Source organism: Neophocaena asiaeorientalis, unplaced genomic scaffold (genome assembly GCF_003031525.2).
Source record: "Neophocaena asiaeorientalis asiaeorientalis breed wild unplaced genomic scaffold, Neophocaena_asiaeorientalis_V1.1 scaffold1211, whole genome shotgun sequence".
Classification (NCBI taxonomy): domain Eukaryota; kingdom Metazoa; phylum Chordata; class Mammalia; order Artiodactyla; family Phocoenidae; genus Neophocaena; species Neophocaena asiaeorientalis.
This window is the reverse complement of record NW_020173209.1, coordinates 280,789-305,327: the sequence shown is the minus strand read 5'-3', so window position 1 is coordinate 305,327 and position 24,539 is coordinate 280,789. Positions and strand designations below refer to the sequence as shown.

The following is a 24,539-nucleotide window of genomic DNA, read 5'->3' as shown; positions in this document are numbered from 1 at the left end:
CCTGGAGCCACTGCATCACTTCTTGCGGGCACATGGTGGTGAGTCCCACTCCAGTCAGCTTTGTTGCTTTTAGCAGACTTTATAAAAGGTTTAGGGCTTCCCTGGTGGCGCAGTGGTTAAGAATCCGCCTGCCAATGCAGAGGACACGCGTTCGAGCCCTGGTTCCGGAAAGTCCCACGTGCCGCAGAGCAACTAAGCCCGTGTGCCACAACTACAGAGCCTGCGCTCTAGAGCCCGCATGCCACAACTACTGAGCCTGTGCACCACAACTACTGAGCCTGTGTTCAAGAGCCCGCATGCCACAACTACTGAAGCCCGCGTGCCTAGAGCCCGTGCTCCGCAACAAGAGAAGCCACTGCAATGAGAAGCCCGCACACCACAACAAAGAGCAGCCCCCGCTCGCCACAACTAGAGAAAGCCCGCGCACAGCAATGAAGACCCAGCACAGCCAAACGTAAATAAATAAATTTATTTAAAAAAAAATATATATATATGTAAAAGGTTTAGTGGGTAGAAATTTTTTGAACTTGTTACAGGAAATAGGGCTTCTGCTATCGCAGAGAAACTGCCTTCTGCATGCTGGAGCTGGGAGCTGCTGGAGGCAGACGGGTTTCCCTGGCGTTTCACTGAAGGGGCCCGGAGAGCGTGCCTCAGCGTGGCTGCGGGACAGAGCGTTGCGGGCTGGTTTCTGTTGTTTTAATTAATTTATTTATTTATTTTTGACTGCATTGGCTCTTCGTTGCTGTGTGCGGGCTTCAGTAGTTGTGGTGCATGGGCTCAGTAGTTGTGGCACACGGGCTCTAGAGCGCAGGCTCAGTAGTTGTGGTGCATGGGCTCAGTAATTGTGGCTCGCAGGCTCAGTAGTTGTGGCACACGGGCTCAGTAGTTGCGGCACACGGGCTCAGTAGTTGTGGCACGTGGGCTCTAGAGCGCAGGCTCAGTAGTCATGGCTCGTGGGCTCTAGAGCGCAGGCTCAGTAGTTGGCGGCGCACGGGCTTAGTTGCTCCGCGGAATGTGGGATCTTCTCAGACCAGGGCTCAAACCCATGTCCCCTGCATTGGCAGACAGATTCTTAACCACTGCGCCACCAGGGAATCCCTTCACAGGGTGGTTTAAACAGCAGGCATTTATTTCTCACAGTCCTGGAGGCTGGGGTCCAAGCTCAGGCTACTACCAAGTGGGTTTGGTTCCTGGTGAGGACCCGCATCCTGGCCTGCAGACGCACCTTCTTGCTGTGTCCTCACAGGTACACAGGGAGCCTGCTGAGCCCTTCCTCTCAGGGCACCAATCCCATCCTGGCCCCACTGTCCTGAATCTCAACCTCCCAAAGGCCCCATGTTTGGAGATGGGGGTTAGGGCTTCAACACATGAATTTTGGGGGCACAATTCAGTCCATACCAGGGGACACAATTCAGTCCATACCAGGGGACACAATTCAGTCCATACCAGGGGACTCCCGCTGCTTCCATGTGCTTGTTAACCTGATCCTGGTCTCTAGAATTGGGAGAATACTTGCCTAGTGAGAATATTTCCAGAGTTGGTGACTCTGTATTTTACATGCTTGGGACTTCTGCCAGCATCGTCCATTTCTCTAAACACTATTGTCTTCGTTTTCTATTGCTGGAAAGCAAATTGCCACAAACTTAGTGGCTTAAGAGGACACCCAGTTATTAGTCACAGTTCCACGGTCAGGAGTGCAGCCGGGTGTGGCTGACTCTTCTGCTCAGGGCCTCAGAGGCTGAAGTCAGTGTGTGGGCCAAGCTGCAGCTCTTGTCTGGGGCTCACCGCTGGGGACTGCCCTCAGCTCCTAGAGGCACCCCCGCTTTTTGCCCAGGGGGCCATGGGCAGTTGACAGACCATGTTGCTTTCTGCCAGGTCAGCAGGGCTCATCCCTCTGACCTTCTTTTCTGCCACCAGCTAGAGAAAACTCTGCTTTGAAAGACCATGCAATTTGGTCAGGCCACTGGATACCCGCCCTGTGTTAAGGTCAGCTGATTTGAGACCTCAATTACATCTTCAAAAACCCCTTTACAGCAGTATGTGGGATAGTAAGGCCAGAGGTTTGTGTACACTGGGGCCCAGAATCCTGGGGCCTCTCAGAATTCTGCCTACCATAGTCTCCCCTCTGGCCCCCCTAAATTTCATATCCCCCAAATGCAAAACACACTTGCCCCTCCCTTCCAAGCTTCCGCAGAGTCTCATCCCCTGGATCACCTGTCTGGTGCAGCTATGAACCAGCGAGGTGGGCGCTGTGCCTGCCCCGTAGCACCACAGGGCAGACATGCCAGCAGGTGCAACTGTTCTAGTTCAGACGCGGGAAGTGGGGGGGTGACAAGGAGTCGAGCTGCCACGCAGTTCTGAGACCCTGTGGGGATCCCGGCCCAGGTCTGTGGTTCCGCCCGTGGTTTTTTCATGAAGGGGCCCCATGTCTGCTGTGGAGTAGTGTCCGCAGCCAGCTGCCTGCCAGTGGAAACTTGGGGTCCCCCAGTCCTTTCGTGGCATTTTTCGTGGCTCTCCAAAGCTTGGATCTGAGTGGGAAATCGATGTGATTTTGCAAATACAGTCTGTTTCAGGCTACGTTCTAACTGCACCTTCCCTTTGGCCTCACTTTGTCTGACGTTACTGTCCTGGCCCAGGTTCTCGAGGGCTGGGCCTGATCCCCGCACCCTCCTTGGCCCCCTGTCTTCACCCCCGTCCTGTCTAGAGGGCTGGTGCTGGGCGTGCGGGGTCCCTCGCCCTGTCGCCCTGTCTGCACGGTGCCCTGCCCCCCAGGGTCAAAGTTGGGGCGTCCCTCCACGTGGTTGTACTCGGTCCCAGTCAGAGCGGCCCAGCCTGCTCATCACTGCACCTGTGCTGACACGTGAGCGCCTGTTGGCACGTAACACGTGCTCAAGGGCATTTTTGGTTTTGTTTTGTTTTGTTTTGTTTTTTTGTGGTACGTGGGCCTCTAACTGTTGTGACCTCTCCCGTTGTGGAGCACAGGCTCCGGACACGCAGGCTCAGCGGTCATGGCTCACGGGCCCAGCCGCTCCGCAGCATGTGGGATCCTCCCGGACCCGGGCACGAACCCGTGTCCCCTGCATCGGCAGGCAGACTCTCAACCACTGCACCACCAGGGAAGCCCTCAAGGGCATTTTTTGAAGCAGTGTTTGAGCGCGTTTCCTGAGACCTCTGAAAGTTCGCACTTGGTCGGTAGTTCGGCTAGATGTAGAATCTACCTTAAAGTTGTCTGTCTTTGGACCTTGGTAAGAGTCACCGCTTTGCCCCGTAGAGTTCGGTGTTGCAGGTGAAGAGTCTGGTGCTGGCTGACTCCTGCCCCGCGTGGGGCACCTCCTTTCCTCGGAACCTTTAGGATCCTTCCTGGTGCCCGTGACGGCTTCAGATGCGGGGACCTGGTTGGATATGGGTCGACACTTGGTCCCTTGCCGTCTGATTCTTCCAGCTGGGGAAATACTTGAATCACTTTTTCCAAGTCATGAAATACTGCCTGTAAACGAGCATGGTGGATGACACAGGAATACACAGGTGCTCATTACCCAGCCTGAGAAGTAAAGCGTGAGACTGGACGTCAAGGCCCTTCTGTCTTCTTTTTCTGAAACACCTGTTAGTTGGATGTTGCATCTCCTCTCTTTCCTGTCTTTTCTACCCTTTGGAAAGATTTTCTCAACTTAAAAAAATATATTTATTTGGCTGTGCCGGCTCTTTGTTGCAGCACGTGGGATCTTTCGTTGCAGCACGCAAACTCATAGTTGTGGTACGCGGGGTCTAGTTCCCTGACCAGGGATCGAACCCGGGCCCCCTGCATTGGGAGTGCAGAGTCGTACCCGCTGGACCACCAGGGAGATCCCAGGGTTTTCTCAACGTTATCATACAGTCCTTCTGTTGAATTTTCAGTGTTGCTGGTCACATGGCTGACTCTGTAGTCTAGGGAGGTGGGTGATACAGAATCAGTAAGTTACAGGTGTGGGGGTGGCAGCTCAGAGTCCTGTGCCGGTGGGCACGGACCTTAGACAGAGGGGCCTCAGAAAGCTCGCTAGGGAGGTGGCACTGGAGCAGAGGCTTGTTGGGGGTGACGGAGGGCCCACGAGGCCGTCGGAGAGAGAACTTCCCAGCAGAGAGTGCAGTAATGCGAGGACCCTGAGGAGGGACTGCACTTAGAATGTTCTAGACCCCAAGGGGGTCCACCGTGGCTGTCGTGGAGGAAGGTGGCCTTGGGGCCTCGTGGGCCACCGGAGGCCGAAGCTTTCCCTGAGCCTTTGCAGGATTTCACACTGGGGACCCCTCGAGCCGTGTTGGGGTCAGTGTGGCCCGGCGTGGACGGCCCGGGAGCGGGGCAGGTGTGAGCACAGAACCCTGCGGGGCCGTCCACCTTTCAGGCCTTGCTCAGACCCAGCGCTGCTACCAGAGTGTGAGTCCCGCAACCCACTGTGTGCCAGGCACGGTCATGGGTGTGGGCTCGCCTGGTGAGCAAGGCCGCCGGGGCCGCAGGGAGAGCAGTGAGGCCATGGGGCCGGGTCGGCCGGGCAAAGGGCCTCGGGGGGCCCGACAGAGCGGGGCTCCTCTCGTGCACCCGCCCGGGGCACCGGGGTGGCCTGTCCAGCTCGCCTGGGTGCAGTCGGGGGCGGAGCTGAGCACAGCCTCCGCGCGGAGTGGCTGGTCTTGAGAAGAGGGTGTCGGCGGGGAGCAGAGGCCGGCAGTTTGGTGAAAGGAGGAGGAGAAGGTTTCCCAGAGTGCTTGGGTGCCAGCTGACTGGACAGGTCTTACTTCCTGGGCACCGGCTCTGGGGCGGGCACCCTGCTGGACGTGGTGCCCCGTGGTGAGGACACGGCCTCGGCCCTGCCGGGGGCGCCGGCACAGACACCGAGGGTGATGACAGCGTGGGGACAGGACGGCGAGCGGGTTAGGACTGGGGCTTGGGTGGCCTCTCCGGGAGTCTTGGGGTCTCTGGTGGCCGCCCTGAGGATGCAGTGTCAGGCTGCCAGGGAGCAGCACGTACACAGCTGAGGGGTGGGCAAGGCCAAGGGGAATGGAGCCGACGTGGACGGGTGCCGTCGCGGACACTGACGTGGTCAGGGCGGAACGTGGAGGGAGGGCACCCCTTGTCAGCAGTCGGGTTCCTTCGGTTGGTTTATTCAGGGGTGTGGGTCTGGTTTGGCTGCTCAGGCTTCTCTGTGGAGAAGTGATCGGCGGTGCCGTGGTTGAGGGGGCCGTCCGGACAGGAGCCACGGCATCATCCAGGGCTGGGCCACGGGCGCAGAAGGCCGCGGAGGCTGTGGTGTTGGGGCGAGGCTGGGAGAACGGCCCTCCGGGCACAGGTGGCCTCCACAGTGGGCGTGTCCCCGGAACGGCCGCCCGCACAGAGCCGCGGCCACAGCGCCTCGCGGCAGCCTCGTCCCCACAGCCCCGAGGGATGCAGGCAGGTTGCCCGCTGTGGGCGAGGGGCCGGGCGTCAGGGCAGGCGTCGCTCAGACAGAAGGAGTGAGCCACCGTCCATGCGCCGTCCATGCGGCCGCTCGGCGAGGCTCAGGACGGCAGCCTGCCCCGTGCACACAGCTTCCAGAGTCAGGGCCCAGGCGGTCCTTTAAAGTACGTGCCGTTGTTATTTGTCAGACGTTCCGCGGTGCAGCTGTTTAATGAGTTTACAGGCTACTGTGAGCAATTCTTTGCCAATAAATTTGATGACCCGTTTCCTAGGAAAGTATAACTTAGCAACACTAACCCCCAAATAAATAGAAAATGTTAAGGTTCTCATTAGATAGGTGAACGGCGGGAAGCATGACCGGGGTGGGCTTGTGTGGGGAGGCAGTTCTTTCTCCGGGGGTCCTGAGGGGAAGGGGATGGGACTGGCTGAGGCCAGCGCCTCTGGGAGGGGCCGAGGGGGGCCCCCGGTCACATGTGGCCATGGCCGCAGTCGGAGACCGCGGACTGTGCCCAGTGCTGAGTGCTAGCGCATCCTCGCGTTTTGTTCGTGCGTCACGAGGGTCTGAGGATGCACTTGAGTGAGAATGCGGGTGTGCGTGTGCTCGAGGTATCGCAGGGAAGTGCATAGTCACTCTAGGAACAGCAGTAAGTGTTGGGTGGTTAGGGTTGTAGGGCTTTCTCCTTAATTACGTTCAGTAAAGAATCCCAGGTTGTGATTAGTAAGTGCGTTTATGCTGCAAAACAAACCCAGTGCATTTCCCTAGAGGACGAAAAGGGGTACGTGGGTGTAATACAAGGGCAGCGGTGCAGGGAAGACCCCTCAAACATGCTGTGGAGTCAGGGGCGGGGGCGGGAGCAGGGCAGACAGGGTGGGCAGTGATCCGAGGTGAGTGGACAGGAAGGCAGGGCCTCTTCTCGCAGGCGCAAATGCCCCTGGCACCCGGGGTGAGCCTGAGAGGTGTGGGGAGCGCGGCCTGGCCCTTCTGCAGTGTCGGGCTGGGGTCGGTCTCCATGACCTGCTGCTTCCCCCGTGTCAGGGGCCACATGAGAGGGGTCAGCTGGGCTGCAGAGTGGGCAGTGGCCTTGGAGATTGGGGGCGTTGGCGCGGTCCTTGTCACCGGAAACTTGTCGAGAGCAGATCTGTGGGGTAGGGGACGGAAGACGGGAGGGAGAGGTCTGAGCTGGTGGGTGGGTCCAGTCGAGGGGGTCCCGTCGGGAGGGAGGTATGGAAGTTTCTGGAATGAGAAGGGCTTGCTGGGACCGTCAGAGCCCTCGAGAAGCAGAGTGGGGACTGGATCAGCCTGGATACCAGAGAACGGGGTGTGGAAGTTGATATTCTATCCCCAGGGAGGAGAGAGAAGGGTCCCCTTGGAAAGCGGGTGCTGCGGGGGTGCAGGGGGAGTGGGGAGGTGGGAAGAGGCCACCTGGCAGTGTCCGGGCCCCTCGGGGGAGGCCAGGCCTCCTGGAGCGTTGGTGTCCTGGAGCGTCTGGCCAGTCACGAGCCCCCCAGGGGTGCTGACTTCCTGCCGTAGACCGCGTCCAGAGGACTCGGGACGCTCAGCCGCGCTGCTCCCCGCGGCGGCTGCTGGGAAGAGAGCTGTGAACGTCAGGCATACCTAGTGGATATGTGTGTTGGTGGCCCTTAAATGGAGAGCTTTTATCAGGCGTGGACAGTCACGCTGAGGGCTGTGTGAAAATCAGGAACGGGTGATGAGTTTCGTCAGATGATTTCTGTGCGTCTTCGGGAGGACCTTATCATTTCCCTCCTTTAGCTTTTGTCATAAATTCCATGCGTTCCTTACACGAGTCCCTCGTATTCTGGGCTGGCCCTCCTGCACACCCCGGAGGAGGTGTCACGGTTGTCACTTGTCTGTCCCCCCGTTCCACTCCGGTGTTGTAGGCCTCACGCAAGAGCCGGGAAACTGTCTCAAGGATTCTCTGGGTGGGTCTGTGTGGGAGGGGGCTCCCACAGGTTTGGTAGAACCGGCCTGGGTCAGCTTCCTTAGGACTAACTCTGCAGGTTCTGTTTCCACTTGCCTCAGTTCTGCTGAGTTGGTTTTCTAGGAATTTATCAGTTTCTCACGAACTTCCAACTCGACTGGCGTGGAGCTGTTCATAAAGTTACATTATTACTCAGACGTCACCTTCTCAGTGAAGTATTCCCGGCCACCCTGTTCTCCCGACCCCTTTCCCCGCTCTGGTTGGTCGTGTTTGTCACCTTTGACATCTAAATAATGTACCTGTTCGTGGCGTTTATTATTTATTGTCTGTCTTCCTCCGTGAGAATGTGGGCTCTAGGGATTTGTGTCTTTTTTGTTCACTGCTGTCTAAGAACTCATGTCAAGCATCTATAACTGTGAAGCTGGCCACACCGAGATGAAATCAAACTGAGCACACTGAGGTGCTGTGCTCACACTTGGCCAGAGTTCAAGGGCTCGGTGGCCGCCGTGTGGATGGCAGGTGGAGCAGTTTCCACCCTCACGGGCTCTGCTCTACACCCCACAGGGGCTCTGGTCTACACCCCACTGGGGTTCTGGTCTACACCCCACAGGGGCTCTGGTCTACACCCCACTGGTGTTCTGGTCTACACCCCACGGGGCTCTGGTCTACACCCCACAGGGGCTCTGGTCTACACCCCACAGGGGCTCTGGTCTACACCCCACAGGGGTTCTGGTCTACACCCCACAGGGGCTCTGGTCTACACCCCACAGGGGTTGTGGTCTACACCCACGTTCGGGTCTCCTCTTTGTTCTCTTGTAAGTGCCTTTTAATCTCCCTGAATAACTGACCCACTTCCTCCCTTTCTTCCTTTTTCTTGTAAAAGTTAATTGAGCTTTAAAGACTAGTTACTAAAGCATGCAGTTATGGGAAAACTTGGAGAGTAAAAGTGATAAGTTGGGTGTGATACGAATCACTTGAGTATCAGGCCTCTTGTCCCAGGTGCCTCTCGTGGTTTCGGGGCCCTGGTGCTTTCCACCCCTGCTTTTCAGCAGGGAGCAGCCCCCGGGCCCTGCCCCCTTCCCCCCTGATGGGTGGGGAGACCTCGGGCTTCCATGAGGAGGGGCGGCATGGGCAGACGAGGGGGGGTCCACCGAGCTTCTGGACGCCCAGCCACCCCACCCCTCAGACCTCTGAGAGCAGCTGGCGGCTCTCTGGTCCCGCAGCTCCCGTTGCCCCGAGTTGAGGCCAGGTCCTTCCGGGGGCCTTGTGCTACCGATTCAGCGCCGCCCTTCCGCTGCCCCTTGGTTGGTGCCACCCGTCCTAGCCCCTCCCCCGTGCTTGCCTGTGCTCACCTGGCTGAGGCCTCAAGGCCCCACGCGAGCCTGCACGGGCCCGCTCCATCCCCACGCGCTGCTGTATCTGTCGTCCGTGCGGCCCAGAGCCCGGCTCGAGCCTGTGGGCGTCCTCGTTCCGGGTCACTGAGTGAGCGGCCCGGGGGACACCTTCACAGGGCGTGAGATGCGAACAGCATCACAGAAATTAAATAACACGGTTCGCTCTCCCCGGCGTCCCTGAGGCCCAGCCTCCCACTAGGTCACCCTGAAGCCCACCGTCTCCCCAGGAGCTTTCCGGGGCCCTTGTCCTGCTGTCTTGGTCCCCAGAGCACATGGTGCAGCCCCTGCATGCCCCCAGCTCCCAGCAGCCCCTGGGCCTCGGTGCCACCAGGCTGCCACCAAGACCTGCCCCTGTCTCCGTGGCCCGTGCCTTTACAGTCAGCCAGGCTTGTTTTTCTTTTGGTTGTTTTAAGCAGGTAAAGGAAGAGACCTGTTTACCTGAGCAGCCGAAGCTGCTGGTCCGGGGAGCAAGGCTCTGTGTGGACGGCACGTGTGGGTGACGCCTCGTCCCGTGTGTCTCCACAGGCTTCAAAATGTAGCGGAGGATCCGGCTGTGTGTACAGGTAAATGCGGTGTAAACTTTGATCTTCCTCTTCTTTCAGTGCATGTGAATTGATTAAATTTACCTTGAATTACACCTTATGAGTCTGTTGTAGCCATAGAAAAAGTCAGTGCCTTGTAACTCCTTTAAAATTTAATGTGTGACAGCTCCAGAGCAGATTAGGGCACAATTATTTATACATATTCAAGTTTTCTCTTGATTAACGTTTCTGATCGACTCTGTTCCACTGTTTGCTACGTGGGACTCATCTAAAACTTCTAGCGAGACTGTAATTACAGGGCTGTGTGCGTCACATAAATGACACGAAATTGAATAGCAGGTGCCGTTTCTGTGCTAGAAAATGGAAAGACAGCGAGAGACACAAGGCAGGCACAGACGTGACGAGCCAGAGCGCGGAGGGCACGGCGGACGAGGAGTGACCGCGTTGCACCCGTAGCCGGAAGCGTCCGATGCAGAGGCAGCAGGAGGGGACAGACGGCCTCGCAAGGAGGTGGGAGATGCGGCCTTCTCCGGGCGGGCCTGCTGTCCCAGGAAGTGTCCGAGCTACCGCCTGGGCCCCGCAGTTGGCGGGGGAGCACGGGACCCAGAGCCTCGAGCCGCCATCCTTCTCTGTCTGGATGGGCGCCCACCTGGTGTCTGGTGTTGGGTGTCGGATGCTGTGCAGGGCGGCCTGGGGACCGTACCGCAGCGGTGGTGACCGTGAGCGTTGGCCCCTCACGACGGCAGCTGCTTGTGCGCCTGAGGCCGGCATGGAGGCCCCGTGTGGGCACGGAGCTGGCTGCCCAAGCCCCTTGGCGGGCGCTGCGCCTGGACAGCCTGGCCCCCTGTCTGGCCTTAGCTTGTACGACCCTGATGGCATTGCGGAGTGACCTCTCCCCTGGGGACTCGGGGTGGGGGACCCTCTGGCAGGAGTCCTGCCAGGGGTGCTGTGTCCTTCTCCGTGTGATGGTTGGCTGGTCCTCACCTGGGTGTCACCTGGTCACCCAGTCGGGGACCTCTAGGGCTTTCTCCTCTGAGGGTCCCGCCCTCCCTTGGGGCTGATGAGTGTTTGGTGGGGAGACGCTTGGAGCCTTTAGGAACCTTCACTTCCTTGGCGAAGTCTCGCTGCTGCTGACCACCCGCCGAGGATTCCTGAGCGAGTGGTCACTGCAGTTGTCCTGGGGTGGTGACCTTGCAGCCCTCCTTCCACTTATCAGCTCCCATTCTGTGAGGAAGGGCGTCCCTTGTCTGTCTGTCTGTCTGTGTAGCCTCATGGGCCTCTGTTATCCTGCCGTGGTAAGCAGTGATGGTAGTTGTTCCCCATCTGAGCGCAGTGGGGCCCCAGGTCCTGCTATGCTCCTTGCCCAGCCCGGAGTTGGCTGCGTGTCCAGGCAGCGCTGGCCCCTTGCGGCAGACGTGGTGTGGACACGCCAGGTCCTAGGGCTGCCCAGGAGTGGTCACTTCCGGGCCCTCCCAGCAGACAGAACTGGGAGTGAGTGGGTGAGTCCACACTCGTGTGCGTACACGTGTACCTGTCTGCCTGGTTGCCACTAAACACGAATTCACACTGACCCCAAGCCCCGTCTGTGTGACTTTGGAGCTGGTTTTGGTTGTGATGTGGCTGTGGGTTGGTGACGTGTGTGAACAGCACCCAGTGAGCCGAGGGCACACTGCTGGGCTCGGTCGTGCCGGTGGTGGACGGCGCACCCTGGGCCTCGGCGTCCAGCGGGGACGTTGCCCAGTCAGTGCTCTCCCGTCTCTGCTTTGCTTCCCTTGGGAATGACTAGGGTTTCTCTCTTTTAGATTATTTCCCATTACTTCCTGCCCCACGAGGCGTGTGGGCCCTTCTTCACGGAGCCGGTCCGAGTGGGTGCGAGTGGTCAGGCCGGGCCTGGCACAGCACGTGGTGACCATGACACCAGAGCGAGTGGGCCTCGCAGACGTGGGCTCGTTTCCCGTGGGTCGGCCCGTGGGGCCCCTGTGAGAACCACCCCTTTTAGTCTCTCCTGACAGCTCAGAGCCCACTGCAGGGGCCGAGGGAGAGGTGTCTCTAGCGGGGACCACGCGTCGGCTCGCGCCTGTGATCGAGGGGAGAGGAGAGACTCGGGTGAGAACCGCGCGTGTCTGCCTCACGTCTTACTCTCTGTGAATAAAGTCGTAGGGCGTTCTTGCTGGTTTAGAGGCTCTCTCGCTTTATGGGTGAACTGAGCCCGGCAGCCTTGCTGGTTGCGTCAGTCTGCGCTGACAGTCGATTCCACTGGGTTTCAGTGCAGGTGACGATTTAGTCTCCAGGGGGCCCCGCCCGCCCAGCCTTTTCCTTCCCTCTGCCTTCGGGCAAACAGTGTTAAGCCACGGGAGCCCGTGCGCTGTGGCTGCTGGGCGAGGCGGCACTGTCCAGCCTGCCGCCCACGCGGATGCGGAGGCCCTCCATCTCCTGGAGTGTGGTCCTGTCTGTCTCTCTGCAGAGTTCTCTTGATGCTTGTCTTGAAAATTCCCTGCATCCTGCACGGCGTCAGCATCCGGCGAGTCTCCTACTTGTACTGCAGGGAATCCCCAGGAATCTAGTGGCTGCGGCCACATGGGTGTCTGACCTGCCAGCACTGCAGGCCAGAGTCCAGAACGGGTCTCACGGGGCTAAAATCCAGGTGTGGGCAGGGCTGCTCCTCCCGGAGAGGCTCCTTCCAGCTCCTAGAAGCCCCCTCCCTGTTCACAGCCCACAGGCAGCTTCTCCTGTCTCCTCCGAGCCTCGTGCCCTCGTACGGGCCCTGTGGTGACACGAGGTCCTGCTGGGGCTTCCAGGGCCGGCTCCCGCCTCAGGGGCCTTTTGCCATGTGAGGTGACACACAGGTATTGGGTAGGACGTGGTGTCTTCGGGACTGTTTCCCCTGCTGCACAGCATTGTACTGGGTCAGATGACAAGACCCTGCCCTCGTGAGCCTGCGGCCTGGCAGGAGAGCCAGTCAGAGCCACCACAGCTCTGGAGGGCACCCGCCCCTCGGCGCAGAGACGACGCGTCCACACTTCAGTGCACAGACGTTTGGACTTTTACGATGCCGTGTTGTGGGCTGTGCTTGCCAGGGTGGGGGGGCCTTAGCTGCTCCCATGTGGTCGGCTTTACGGAGGAACCAGAGCTCCAGAGAGACCACGTTTTCTTCTGCCTAGACCCAGACTCAGCTCGGCCCACCTGCTCCCTGGCCTCTCCGCCCACTGCTCCACACACCTCCCCTGCTTTGCGCCGCCTCACCAGCTGGCCTCGCGGGGTTCTGAGCAGGAAGAGAGGGCCCGGGGGCCCAGAAGGGGGAGAAGCGAGAAGCGGCAGCGTGTCTGCGGCCCAGCGCTGCCCTGGGGCCAGGATGACCCAGTCCTCCAGGGGCGGCCGGGTGGTTGCCTGTCTCGTGGTGGAAGCAGGGCCGCAGGGCGGGAACCTGGCCTCAGCCCTGCTCACGCTGAGGTCCTCCTGGACACACAGACTGTAGCTTGATTTCCGCTGAACCCGAACCTTTGATGAAACATCACACCATTTCATGTATTAGTTAATACGTGTTTTTTTCTTGCAGAAGCCAAAGATGTTGACCAGAAAGATTAAACTCTGGGACATAAACGCCCACATCACCTGCCGCCTGTGCAGCGGGTATCTCATCGACGCGACCACGGTGACCGAGTGTCTGCACACGTGTATGTGCGGAAAATTCTAGAACGTGGCCTTAGCCGGGGGTGGGGGTGGGGCGGCACGGTGACTGCACACATGTATGTGCAGAATATTCTAGAACGTGGCCTTAGACAGCCGTGGGGGGAGCAGTGACTGAGTGCACACACATACGTGCGGAATGTCCTGTGTGCTCTTTGATACTTTGGCTTTTTTTACCAAAAGCTTTTAGCTCAAGTACACAGCAGGACACGGCGGCAGGAATAAAGGAGATCTTGAAGATAAATGAGAAAAATTGTCTGAAGTTAAAACACTGTGGGTAATTTCAGTAGACATGTCACTTAAGAAAGCTGAATAAAAACAGGAAAATTTAGGTATTTCGATATAACAACTAAACCGTTACGTGTGGTACGACAGAATGTTCGTTTCTAGTGGGCAGAAATGCTTATTTTTGCCGTTTGCAAATGACTTCCTTAAACTCTGTAGACAGAGGAGTCTGCTCGTCTGCCCCTCAGGCCGGTGGGTGTTTGGAGGCCTAGACTTGGAGCTGGCGCTGACCTTGGGCGCGCCTTACTTTAAGCCCTGCCGCCCCTGCCCCTGCCGAGCAGGCTGCAGCCTTCACCTGGAGGCTGGGTCCTCTTGTGAGGCCGGCCCAGGATGCCGAGGGGCAGGCACTTCCGAAAGGAAAACGAATCCTCTCACACTGACGAGTTTTGATCCTGTATTTTTCAGTTTAGAAAATAAAATATCTGCCAGTTTTGACAGAACTTTTATTTTAAAGTTAATTGTATTTTAAGATATTGGCTGGCAGTATTATATGTTATATTCAGCAAATTTTATCTCATTTTGTCCTACAAAGAAATCCGGTGATCTTTCAGGCTAACTTCTAGAATGTAACTGTTCGCCCCTGTGGCGGAGCCCCTGTGGCGGAGCCCCTGTGACAGGACGTGAAGGCGCATCTGCGGCCCCCTCAGCTGCTCCTCCAGTTTCCCTCCTGTTTCTGGGCCTCAGCTCTGTCCAGGGGCAGCTGATGCTCCTCCGTGGTGGTGGACCCGGGCGGCGGGCCTGTCACCAGTGTCCCGTTGTGGCCTCGGGGAGCCCTACCGGGAGGAGCGGAGACCCCTCCGACGCGCTCCCTGACGTGCGCGCTCCCGTTCCCTCTGATGCGCGCCCCGCCCCTCTGGCGTGCGCGCGCATCGCCCTGACGTGCGCGCTCCCTGCAGTCTGCCGGAGCTGCCTGGTGAAGTACCTGGAGGAGAACAACACGTGCCCCACGTGCAGGATCGTCATCCACCAGAGCCACCCCCTGCAGTACATCGGGTAAGCGGCCCGGGGCCTCGCCCCAGCCTCGCGCCGCCCTGCTCGGCCGGCCGCCCGGCCATCCGCCCAGTCGGTGCAGTTTCCCCCGAGGCGCTGGCCTGAGGCCCGGGGCAGATGGGGGCCGCCCTGCCAGGAGGGGCGGGGCTGAAGGAGGGGGCCGGCTGCACTTTGACCCCCGAGCTGGGTGTGTCGTGGGAGGGAGAGGCGGCTCCCAGGTCAGGACCTAGGAACCAGCCAGCCCGATGTCGAGCCGTGTGGCAGCGGTTCTGCCCAGCGTCCTGGTCTTGTGGGTCGGACGAGCTTTCTGAGAAGCTGGTGGCTTTAGTAGCAAATTCGGAGGGTGTCGTGTCTGCTGGAGGCCAGCTGTGTTTTACGCTTCTGTGTGTGCGCACGCCCCACGCGTTCAGGTACACGGGAGCGTGAAAGGTATTTCTTGGCGCGGACCCTGGTCAGGAAAGTGTGAGAAACTCCCTTTGGTCTGGCACAGCCCAGGCTGCCTGATACCTGTTAGGACTTGAGAAGCCCAGCGGGCAGAGGGAGCTGGTCACCGAAGGATCTTGCCTGTGTCCTCCTCCTTATTTGAAATGTTCACAAGCATATAGAGCCCACATTGAACAACGGGTTCCTTCCGGCCGTGTGTCACTTTTGCTAGCACAGACTTGTTCTGAAGTGCAAACTAGAAGCAAAATTCAACCAAAACTCCAAACTTGTGATTGTGGAGTTTATTATTGTTAAATGGAAAACGTTCGAGAATTAGAGAATTGACGCTTCTGGCTAACCCACCTGTTCTGTTCTTTTTGCCAGTCATGACAGAACCATGCAAGATATTGTTTACAAATTGGTCCCAGGCCTCCAAGAAGGTAAGTGTCAGAGCATCCACCTGGACTTCTGCGTCTGCAGCACGGCCTTTGAGGGGCTTTTCTCTCCGGGGTCCTGGCTTGGGCCGTCTCGCTCGGCCGGCTGTCCAGTCGGTGCAGTTTCCACCGAGCCGCTGGCCTGGGGCCCGGGGCAGATGGGGGCCGTGTGCTGGCCGGCTTCATCCATCGTCACACCTCCTGCTTCGCTCAGGAGGCACAGGGTGGCCTCTCACTTGTGCCGCCTGGAGGCGAGGCCGGGAACCCTGTGTCAGTGAAGTTTAACTGTAGTTAAAGTCAGATCTGTGAGAGTTGAGAAGAAATACTCTGTGGTACAAATATCCTGAAAGTGGAAACGGCTGTTCTTTTTAAAACTTTTCTGCAGTTCTGAACACTGAGACTGTCCTGCCCTTGTTGGGGGGGCGGGCGGGGACACAGGCCTCAGAAATCTGTTCAGTGTGGGCAGTGGCTGGTGAAGCAGTGCCAGCTAATAAAAGCTAGGCACAACTTTCTTTCAAAGATAAGATACGTTAGCAATTCATTTGGGCAGTGTTTTCTCACCACTGTGTTTCAGAAGAGGGTTATAATTTCAAGTACAGGCTTATTCAGTTAGGTCAGTGGATGTCACATCTGATCTTTAAGACACAACCTAGGGAGTGATATCGTTAAAGTCTTCTTTCATTGTTCGTAGAATTCATTCATAAAAAAGGAGTTCAAATTTCTTGAGTAAATGTAGATAAAAACAATCACATTCGGACATTTGAAGGGTTTTCTAGTGCTGGGGAAAGGCAAAGACTGCAGGAGAATAAAGTGCTGACACCGATCGAACTCGTTACAGGATATTTGCAGCGTGCAACACGCAAGATCCCGTAAGGAACTCGATGTATTTATGATCCAGGTCAGGAGTTGTCAGCTTGTGGTGAAACCTGTTCACCTCCTTCCCCCACCCTTCCTGTTGTTTCATCTGGAAACGTTGCCATTCGTTCCCCAAAGAGAAGGATTTTTCTTAAAACTCGGAGCTACAGCACCTTTGTAAACCGAGATGACAGTACTGATTCCTTATTGCATCAGGTCCTAGTGGGTGAGGCGTTCCCGTCTCTCGGGGTTTAGTTGGTCTCAGTCAAGGTCCACGCGGGTCCCCCCCTTGGCCCCTCCTGTCTCCACGTTCCTGTGTGTGGGTGGGATCAAGAGGCCCCGTCGGACTCTGGCGCCTTCCAGTGTCACTCTGCCCAGACGGGGCCCTCGCAGATGTGGTCCTGCCAGCCAGGCCCCTCAGAGCCCGTGAGGCCTGGAGGCAGCCAGACCGCACCCCCTGTTCCGTCACCCGCCTCCACTGATGGCGGGGAGGCCTCCATAAAGACACGCTCCCTGGCTTGGTTTCCCGAGATCCACTCTGTACAGAACAGCAGAACAAACGTGTGAAGTTTTCCTTTATTTGTTTACAGAAAATGAGCTGGTTTCCCAGCCGCTCCAGCCCCGATCAGATGGCTTTGAGAATTTACTGTTCTCAGGTTATTGCAGTTACTGTCCTTTTTGAAGTTCAAGGCCTCCTCGATCTGTGGCTGGCGGGCACTGCCCACTTGGCTCCCTGGAGCCGGTCTGCAGGGTCTCGGCTCACCCCTGGGGGCGGTGGTGTCTCAGGCCAGCAGTCGGCGCGTGGGGAGCACGGTGGCGCGTTCTCAGTGGAGCTTTGGCTTGTGAGGGAAGAGGGCGGGTGTAAGACTCTGCCGACTTCTGCCGAGCCTGTCCTGTGCACGCGTCCCCTCGTCGTCTCCACAGGCAGCCTGTAGCCGTGATCGCCACCCTGAAGTGGAAGAACCGGAGGGATTCCAGAATTCCCCAAGTTCACACTAATGCCCAGGGCAGCCTGAGCTCTGCCCTCAGTCCAGGGTGCTTTCTGGGTAGGCAAATAATCCATTCCTCTGTTTCCTCAAACTTTTGGTCCTTTGTTGCTCTTTAAAAGATTGCTGTAGTATCCAAGTCCGTAGCAGCGGGCTGTTTTCTGAACGTGGGCTGTCTGCAGTTTCTCTGGTTTTGGGCCAGCTTGTAAAGCTGGTTTCTGAGATGGGCCCTCTTCCGGGTCCTCCAGAGAGTCCGGAGCACATTTCACCCGAGACAGAGCAGTGACCCTGGGGGCCCGGGGTGTCTGGAGGATGCCCTCCTGCTCTGCAGCCCCTTCGAGCTGCCTACCCTGTGGCAGGGGGCTTCACTTCCGGCATGCATCCTCTCACGAATTTTGGGAAATAAAAAGTGGCTTGGCTTTCTGGATCCAGCCTGTGGCCGGTAGACTGTGTTTTTCTGTTTCCTTGTAGATGAAGCCTTTTAGGTGGAAAATGAGTTTTTTAGTTGTTTCTTGTTTCTTTTTGTTTTTATAATTTAGAAAAGCCCGTTTTCCCCGAGGCAGCATCTTTACCTGTAAACTTTATCCGTGACCTATTTTGTGTGACACGCGCTTGCGCGGCTGCAGCTGCTCCTCTCCGGGGTCTCGACGGTGGCTGCTGGGGCCCCTCCCGTTCATCCAGGCTCCTCTCCTGACTGACACTTCACGTGTGTCATCTTTTGCTTTAACCTGGGGAGGGGTGCAGTGAATGTTCTGTTACAAACTTTGTGGACGTGGGTGAGTACGTCTGAGGGCTTTATTCTGGAGCAGGGCTGCTCCGCCAAGCCTCTTTCTCTTGCCTCTTCGCGTTGGCTGAAGCAGGAGCCGGCAGACCCCTTGCCGACCAGACCTGGCCCTGCCTGTCGCGTGCAGCTCCTGAGCCAAGAGTGTTTTTCACTTTTTTCTTTTTTTTTTTTTTTCACTGTGCTGGGTCCTCGCTGTGTTTTGCCGTGCACGGGCTCTTTGTTACGGAGCGCAGGCTTAGTTTCCCTGTGGCACGTGGGATCTTAGTTCCCGGATCAGGGATTGAACCCGTGTCCCCTGCATTGGAAGGTGGATTCTTAACTACCGGACCACCAGGGAAGTCCCCACGTTTTTAAATAGTTGGAAAAAATCAAGAGAAAAAGAATATTTTGTGACGTGAAAGTTTTGTGTTGAGATGTCTCCGTCCATGGATAGTTTGCTGGAACACAGCCCCGCTCATTCAGGGACGCACGTTTGTCTCACACTCGCCGGCGGCTGGAGCATCTGCAGCAGGTGGACCGGCCCCGTCGGCACAAACGCTGTGGAGGCTGTATTACCAGCACCCACCGCATCAAGACAACGGGAGAAGCGTCCAGCTTTTCAGCCATGGTGACGGGTGGGTGGTCTTGTCCTTGGATTGTCATTGTCAGCGGGGAAGCATCTGTTTATCTTGCGGTGACACTACATCTGTGTTAAAACAGAAAGTCATAAGACGTGTTGGCATCAGACTAAGCACTCAGGAAAGCAACTTTTAGAAAGAACTGAAAATTTACAGTGGAATGTCTCATCACAGCAGGATTTCTTCACAAAAATAAGAATAACCTATAAGGCTGCACTCCGAGTAGGTTTCTGGTCGGCTCGTTTGTTGGCCACGCAAGGAAAATCACTTGCTGGTGATGAGTTGGTGAAATGTTGCTTGATTGCAGCAGCTGAGGAAGCCGGTCCAGAGGAAGCAAGCCTGTTGGAGAACAGGAGCCGTGGCGGGAACCGTTGCTCAGGGAGCTGACAGTTAGGGGCAACGCCAGCCCTCGGAAGCGAGGCGGGCAGCTTGAGTGGTTTTCCTCGGCTCCGGAGTCTCCGATCTGCGCAGTGTTTATTGGGTGCGTTTGACGTGACGGGCCAATGAGCCTCTGCGCAGAGTCCACGGGGCACAACCGCAGGAGAGAGGGTTTTCCAGGAAGTTGAGAAGATGCTAATTCAGTACAACCTGAAGTGGGCTCTGTTGAGATGTGTCACAGCCGTGTTGGTGAACGTGTGTGGGGGTCAGGGAAATACCTGGTTGAACAAATTGACTAAACTGTGAAGGCTTATCACGGTGCTCATCAACCAGCAGGCACTTTGCAGAAGACACTCGGATCTTTCGTATGTCCCGAACCAGTGGTGTCCGTGGTGGAATCCATTCGCGCTTTGGGACGTGATCATTTGTGTGAATTTTTGTCAGAGTTAAAAGCTGAGCATCCCGACTTCCCTTGTCACAGCCGCACAGTATTTTGATGCCTTGGCGGTGGTAGGTTTTTTGTTGTGTGTGTGTTTTTCTGTTTTTTGGAGCTAAGGGCAGATTGAAGTTTTTCTGAATGAAAAGAAACACCTTTAACAACATCACACCGAATGGCTGTGGAAATTTGCTTTTGTTAAAGACCTAATAATGTTTCTTGATGAATCCAGCCTAATGTCATAAGGAAGAGCAATACTGAAATGCGAAACCTACAACGTGGGAAGTTTTCAACAACTAACGTCTCTTGAATCGCAAGCCCCGTCCAGCTGCCATGCGGACGCCCCGGGCTGTCGGCAGCTCAGGGGGAACGGAGACCATCCCCTAGACTCACAGCAGACCTGTTTGCTGAGCCCCAGCAAACAGCCCTGGTGGAGTCTGGGGCCTGGTGCAGGTGAAGCAGCTTCCGTGTTTCAGAATCCATTTAGCTGTGCAGTCGAGGGGCATCCACCTGACCTCCACTGGGAAGTGATCAGTCTGTGGAACAAAGGCAAATCCCAAGAGAAGATTCTAATAGAATTCCCTCAGCGCCTTCTGAGGGACGACTGATCTGGACTGAGGTCAGTATTTCTGTGTGCAAAGGCATTTTCAAGGTGAAGTATGTAAGGTCTCCTTGCAGATGGACATGAGCGGTCAGTTTTGGCGCTAAGCAGCACGCACTTTTTACCCCACTAAACAAACGTCATCCGCCACCCAACAGGCGTCCGTTCTCGTTAGTGGCCGCACTGCAAAGTTCACGCTCGGGTATTACTACTGTGTTTTTAACTTCGTGACTTCAGGTTGCTGGTGCCTCACCTAAGGAGCTTAGAAGTCACCGCTCGTCCCGACAACAAGTAAGAGGCAGAACGCGCTGAACAATCGGCAGTTCTTAGACTGTAAGAGAGGAGGGTGCAGGGCCAGCCGCTGCCCCCGAGATGGGGCACTGACCACAGACGCGGGGGCGCACAGCTGCCTGCCGCAGACTCAGGACCAGAAACGCCCAGGAGCCAGAGCCTGGGCAGGAGAGACTGACCTGTGACTGAGGGGTCGCTGAGGCTCCTGGTAGACAAGTCCGAGAGTTGAGACCTGCCCGGGGGCTGGTCTCACAGCGAGCCCCGTGATGCTGTGAGGCTCGTCTCCAGGAACCCGACCAGGTTTCCCCAGCAGGGGAGGGGAAAGAAGTGCCCCAGGCCCCGGGTACGTCTGAAGAAGACCTGACCTCCGGGGACCCAGTTAACCACAACCTTGCCTGCTGGGCTATTATCGGAGCAAAACTGGCCTGGGGGCAGGAAAGACCCAACTTCAGCCACCTTGTCCCGCCCGAGTGGGGAGGAAAACCTGAGAAGCATGAGCGAGGTTCACAGTCCAGAGGCTCAAGCTCACCGAGGACAACCGTGGTCAAGGCTGTGGGGTGTCCTGTCCCCGCCACCCACCACCACAGCACTGAGGCCTATTCACAGCAGTGCCTTTTACCCAGTGTCATGTCCAGCTAACAAGAAAAAAACGACGAGTCATGCTAAAAGGCAAAAAACAGAATCTGAAGAGATGGAACACGCATCAGAACCAGACACGGCAGGGATGTTGGAATTATCAGACCGGGACTCAAGACAACTGTGGTCAGCGTGCTGAGGGCTCTAATGGATAATGTAGACAGCATGCAGGACATAAGGGGAGTGTGAGCAGAGAGGTGGAAATCCTAAGGAAGAACCGAAAAGAAATGCCAGAGATCGGAGCCCTGCAGCAGAAATGAAGGTTGCCTTTGATGGGCTGATTAGAGTGGACACGGCCTGAGCGAAAGGACATCTCGACAGACTCCCTGAAAACCCAAAAGCAAAGGGAAAAGGCTGAAAGAACAGAACATCTAAGGACTGTGGGTTGAAGGTGTGACATAATGGGAAATCCAGAAGGAAAAGACAGAGAAGAACAGAAGAAATACTGAAACATTTTAACTGAGAATTTCCCCAAATCAATGTCAGACACCAAACCACAGATCCAGGAAGCCCAGAGAACACCCAGCAGGACAAATGCCAGAGTAATTACACCTGGGCATGTCAGTTTCAATGTACAGAAAGGCAAAGATAAAGAAAAAAGTCCCGAAAGGAGCTGGAGGGGAGGGGTACACTTTACCTACAGGGGAACTGAGATAAGAATTACATCTGACCTCTCCTTAGAAACCTTGCAAGCAAAGAGTGGAGTGAGATATTTACAGTGTTGAGAGAAAAACCAGCAGCCCAGGATTCTGTACCCTGAGAAATTATCCTCCAGAAGTGAGGAGAAGTAAAGACTTTCTCAGACAAAGAGAAATTGGGGGAATTTGTTGCCAGTAAACCTGCCTTCTAGAGATGTTGTTAAAAGAAGTTCTTTAGAAAGAAGGAAAATGATAAAGGTCGGAAACTCAGACCTACTAAGGAAAGGAAGAGCATCAAAGAAGAAATAAGTGAAGGTAAAATAAAGACGCTTAATTTTCTTATTCTTCATGTATCTAATAGATAACAGTTTGTTCAAAATAATAATGGCAGCAGTGCACCCGATATGTATGCCTGTGTACATATGGTATTGGATATATATCTATTTCAGTTTCCTCAGTAAAAATTCCGTTCCCTCTTCTGTTGCGTAAGTGCTGATGAAATGCCTCAGTTCTGATGTTCAGCATGCAGAGCCCCAGTTCACTGTCTGTGCTTCGCAGCAGCGTCTGCCAGCCCCGGGCTAGAGCTCTGTGATGTGGGACCCGTCCTGTTCCTGACCCCGGGGAGGCGCTCAGTCTCCGACCCGCAGGCCTGAAGTCGGCTGCAGGCTCCCGCGTGCCCTTCACCAGGCGCGGCTGCTGTCTGTCAGGGGTGGGTGTTGGATTCCACCAGACGGTGCTTCTGCATCTGTTGTGATGACCCCGAGGTTTGTGGTGCAGTGGAGTACGTGTGCCCAGGGTGGTGGTACTTTTTATGAGCCTTTCGTCCCTCCCCTGACCTCACAGCGTCCTAGTCTTACCACTATCATCACTTTCACCCCAAAATGAGGTCATACTCTGTCTGTAATGTTCTCATAACAGTTTGTTGTAGAGCTGCCCCGCATCCATAAATATGATCTGTGTCATCTTTTCTGTTGGCTGCAAAGTATCCACTGAATAAATGGCCCACTCTCTTACACCAGCGTAGCAGATAAGTTAGATTTATCTTGCGTGTCAGCTGTCAGTAGTGGATGATAGTGGTATCTCCAGTGTGGTGTTGACAAGGGTTCTGAGGCTCTGTGGCCCTGTCTGGAAATGTCTTCTGGGACAGAATGAGTCTGGCGGGGAGTCAACTCTTCTTTTTTTTTTAAATAAATTTCATTTTATTTATTTAATTTTTGGCTGCATTGGGTCTTCGCTGCTGCGTGCGGGCTTTCTCTAGTTGTGGCGAGCGGGGGCTACTCTTCGTTGCGGTGCGCGGGCTTCTCATCGCAGTGGCTTCTCTTGTTGTGGAGCACGGGCTCTAGGCGTACGGGCTTCAGTAGTTGTGGCACTCGGGCTCCGTAGTTGTGGCTTGCAGGCTCTAGAGCGCAGGCTCAGTAGTTGTGGTGCACGGGCTTAGTTGCTCCGCGGCATGTGGGATCCTCCCGGACCAGAGCTCGAACCCAGTCCCCTGCATTAGCAGGCGGGTTCTTAACCACTGTGCCACCAGCGAAGCCCCGGGAGTCAGCTCTTCTGATTGGCCCAGCCCACGTTGTCAGACACTTAGCATTTAGGTTGTTTCTGATACTTCACTGTTGCAAATAAGGTTTTATCTTCTTATGTCCTTACCCGGTTATTTCCTTGGGATACATCACTAGCAGTAGGGACTTTTGGGTCAGCAGTTAAGTTTTAAAATATTTTTTATATATATGCTGAGGTACTTTCTGCAGAGCATGGGCTCTAGGCACGTGAGCTTCATTAGTTGTGGTGCTCGGGCTCCGTAGTTGTGGCTTGCAGGCTCTAGAGCGCAGGCTCAGTAGTTGTGGTGCACGGGCTTAGTTGCTCCGCGGCATGTGGGATCCTCCCGGACCAGAGCTCGAACCCAGTCCCCTGCATTAGCAGGCGGGTTCTTAACCACTGTGCCACCAGCGAAGCCCCGGGAGTCAGCTCTTCTGATTGGCCCAGCCCACGTTGTCAGACACTTAGCATTTAGGTTGTTTCTGATACTTCACTGTTGCAAATAAGGTTTTATCTTCTTATGTCCTTACCCGGTTATTTCCTTGGGATACATCACTAGCAGTAGGGACTTTTGGGTCAGCAGTTAAGTTTTAAAATATTTTTTATATATATGCTGAGGTACTTTCCTGAAGTTATCCCAGTTGACATTTCTACACCTGTGTATATCTGACATTGAGTATTGCTACTTTTCAATCCTTTTTCATTCTTATAGGTGAAAATTAAAGAAATGGAAATTAAAACCAGGTACAGGCAGACCTCGGAAATACCACAGGTTCGGTTTCAGACCGTCGCAGTAAAGCGAATGTTGCAATAAAGTGAATCACACAGATCATACACAAGTGCATATAAAAAAGTTACGTTTACGCTATACTGCGGTCTGTTAAATGTGCGATAGCATTATGCCTGAAAAGCAGTACACATCTCTTAATTAAAACTACAAAACAAAAAAAACAATTAAAATAGTAACATCAAAGATCACTGATCACAGAGACCATAACAAATAAAACAATAATGGAAAAGTTTGAAGTACTTCGAGAATTACCAAAACGGGACCCAAAGTGAGCAGATGCTGTTGGAAAAAGGTGCCGACAGACTCGCTTGACGCGGGGCGGCCGCAGACCCTCACTGCGCTCCAAGTGCAGTGTCTGCCCGTGTGTGAAGCGGCATCCTGTCCACCTGTCAGGTGAGGAGTCCCTCTTCGCGTTGATCGGGGGGCTGTTACCTGCAGACCCTGCCCTCCCTGAAGGACAGATAGGAACGGGCTCCCACCACCAGCAGTGCGTTTCAGGGCTTCATTGCTCTGCCGGCATTTATGTGACTGTTTAAGGGAAACGTTTCCTTTCAAGCTGATCCCAGACTTCACAGACTCGTGGTTTCGCCGTCTTTGGTTCCAACGCCCCGGCTCTGGGCCGGCCTGCGCTCAGTGCAGTCCGGAGAGGCCTCCCTCTTTCCGTCCGGGTCCGCTGCCTCACGCTTTTACTTTTTCCTGCACAATCAGGTATTTTCAGTGTCTGTGTGGGTCCAGGAAGCGACCAAGGCATGTTCCTGGCCCTTGCGGAGCTCGTGGTGTTTAGGCGAGACAAACGTGCAGGCGAAAAGTGCCACCGAGCTTTCCTTGGTCACCTGCACATAAATATTTTTCACAGCATGATTTATACGTTATT

At 55.7% G+C, this 24,539-nt stretch overlaps 1 protein-coding gene across 8 annotated transcripts in view; it reads left to right on the top strand.

Annotated features, from left to right (window-relative positions):
• PCGF3 (polycomb group ring finger 3) overlaps positions 1-24,539 on the top strand; it is a 55,346-nt gene that overhangs the window by 6,379 nt on the left and 24,428 nt on the right. For 2 of the 8 annotated variants that reach the window (XM_024744995.1, XM_024745000.1), the window contains exons 2-6: positions 9,173-9,319; positions 9,656-9,808; positions 12,855-12,972; positions 14,167-14,263; positions 15,068-15,123. In XM_024744995.1, coding sequence (XP_024600763.1) covers positions 12,864-12,972; positions 14,167-14,263; positions 15,068-15,123 — 262 coding nt within the window. In that variant the 5' untranslated portion in view covers positions 9,173-9,319; positions 9,656-9,808; positions 12,855-12,863. Of the gene's footprint in view, positions 1-9,172; positions 9,320-9,634; positions 9,809-11,100; positions 11,405-12,854; positions 12,973-13,085; positions 14,264-15,067; positions 15,124-24,539 lie in introns of those variants that run through there. The other 6 variants (XM_024744996.1, XM_024744999.1, XM_024744998.1 and 3 more) reach the window with 6 other exon arrangements.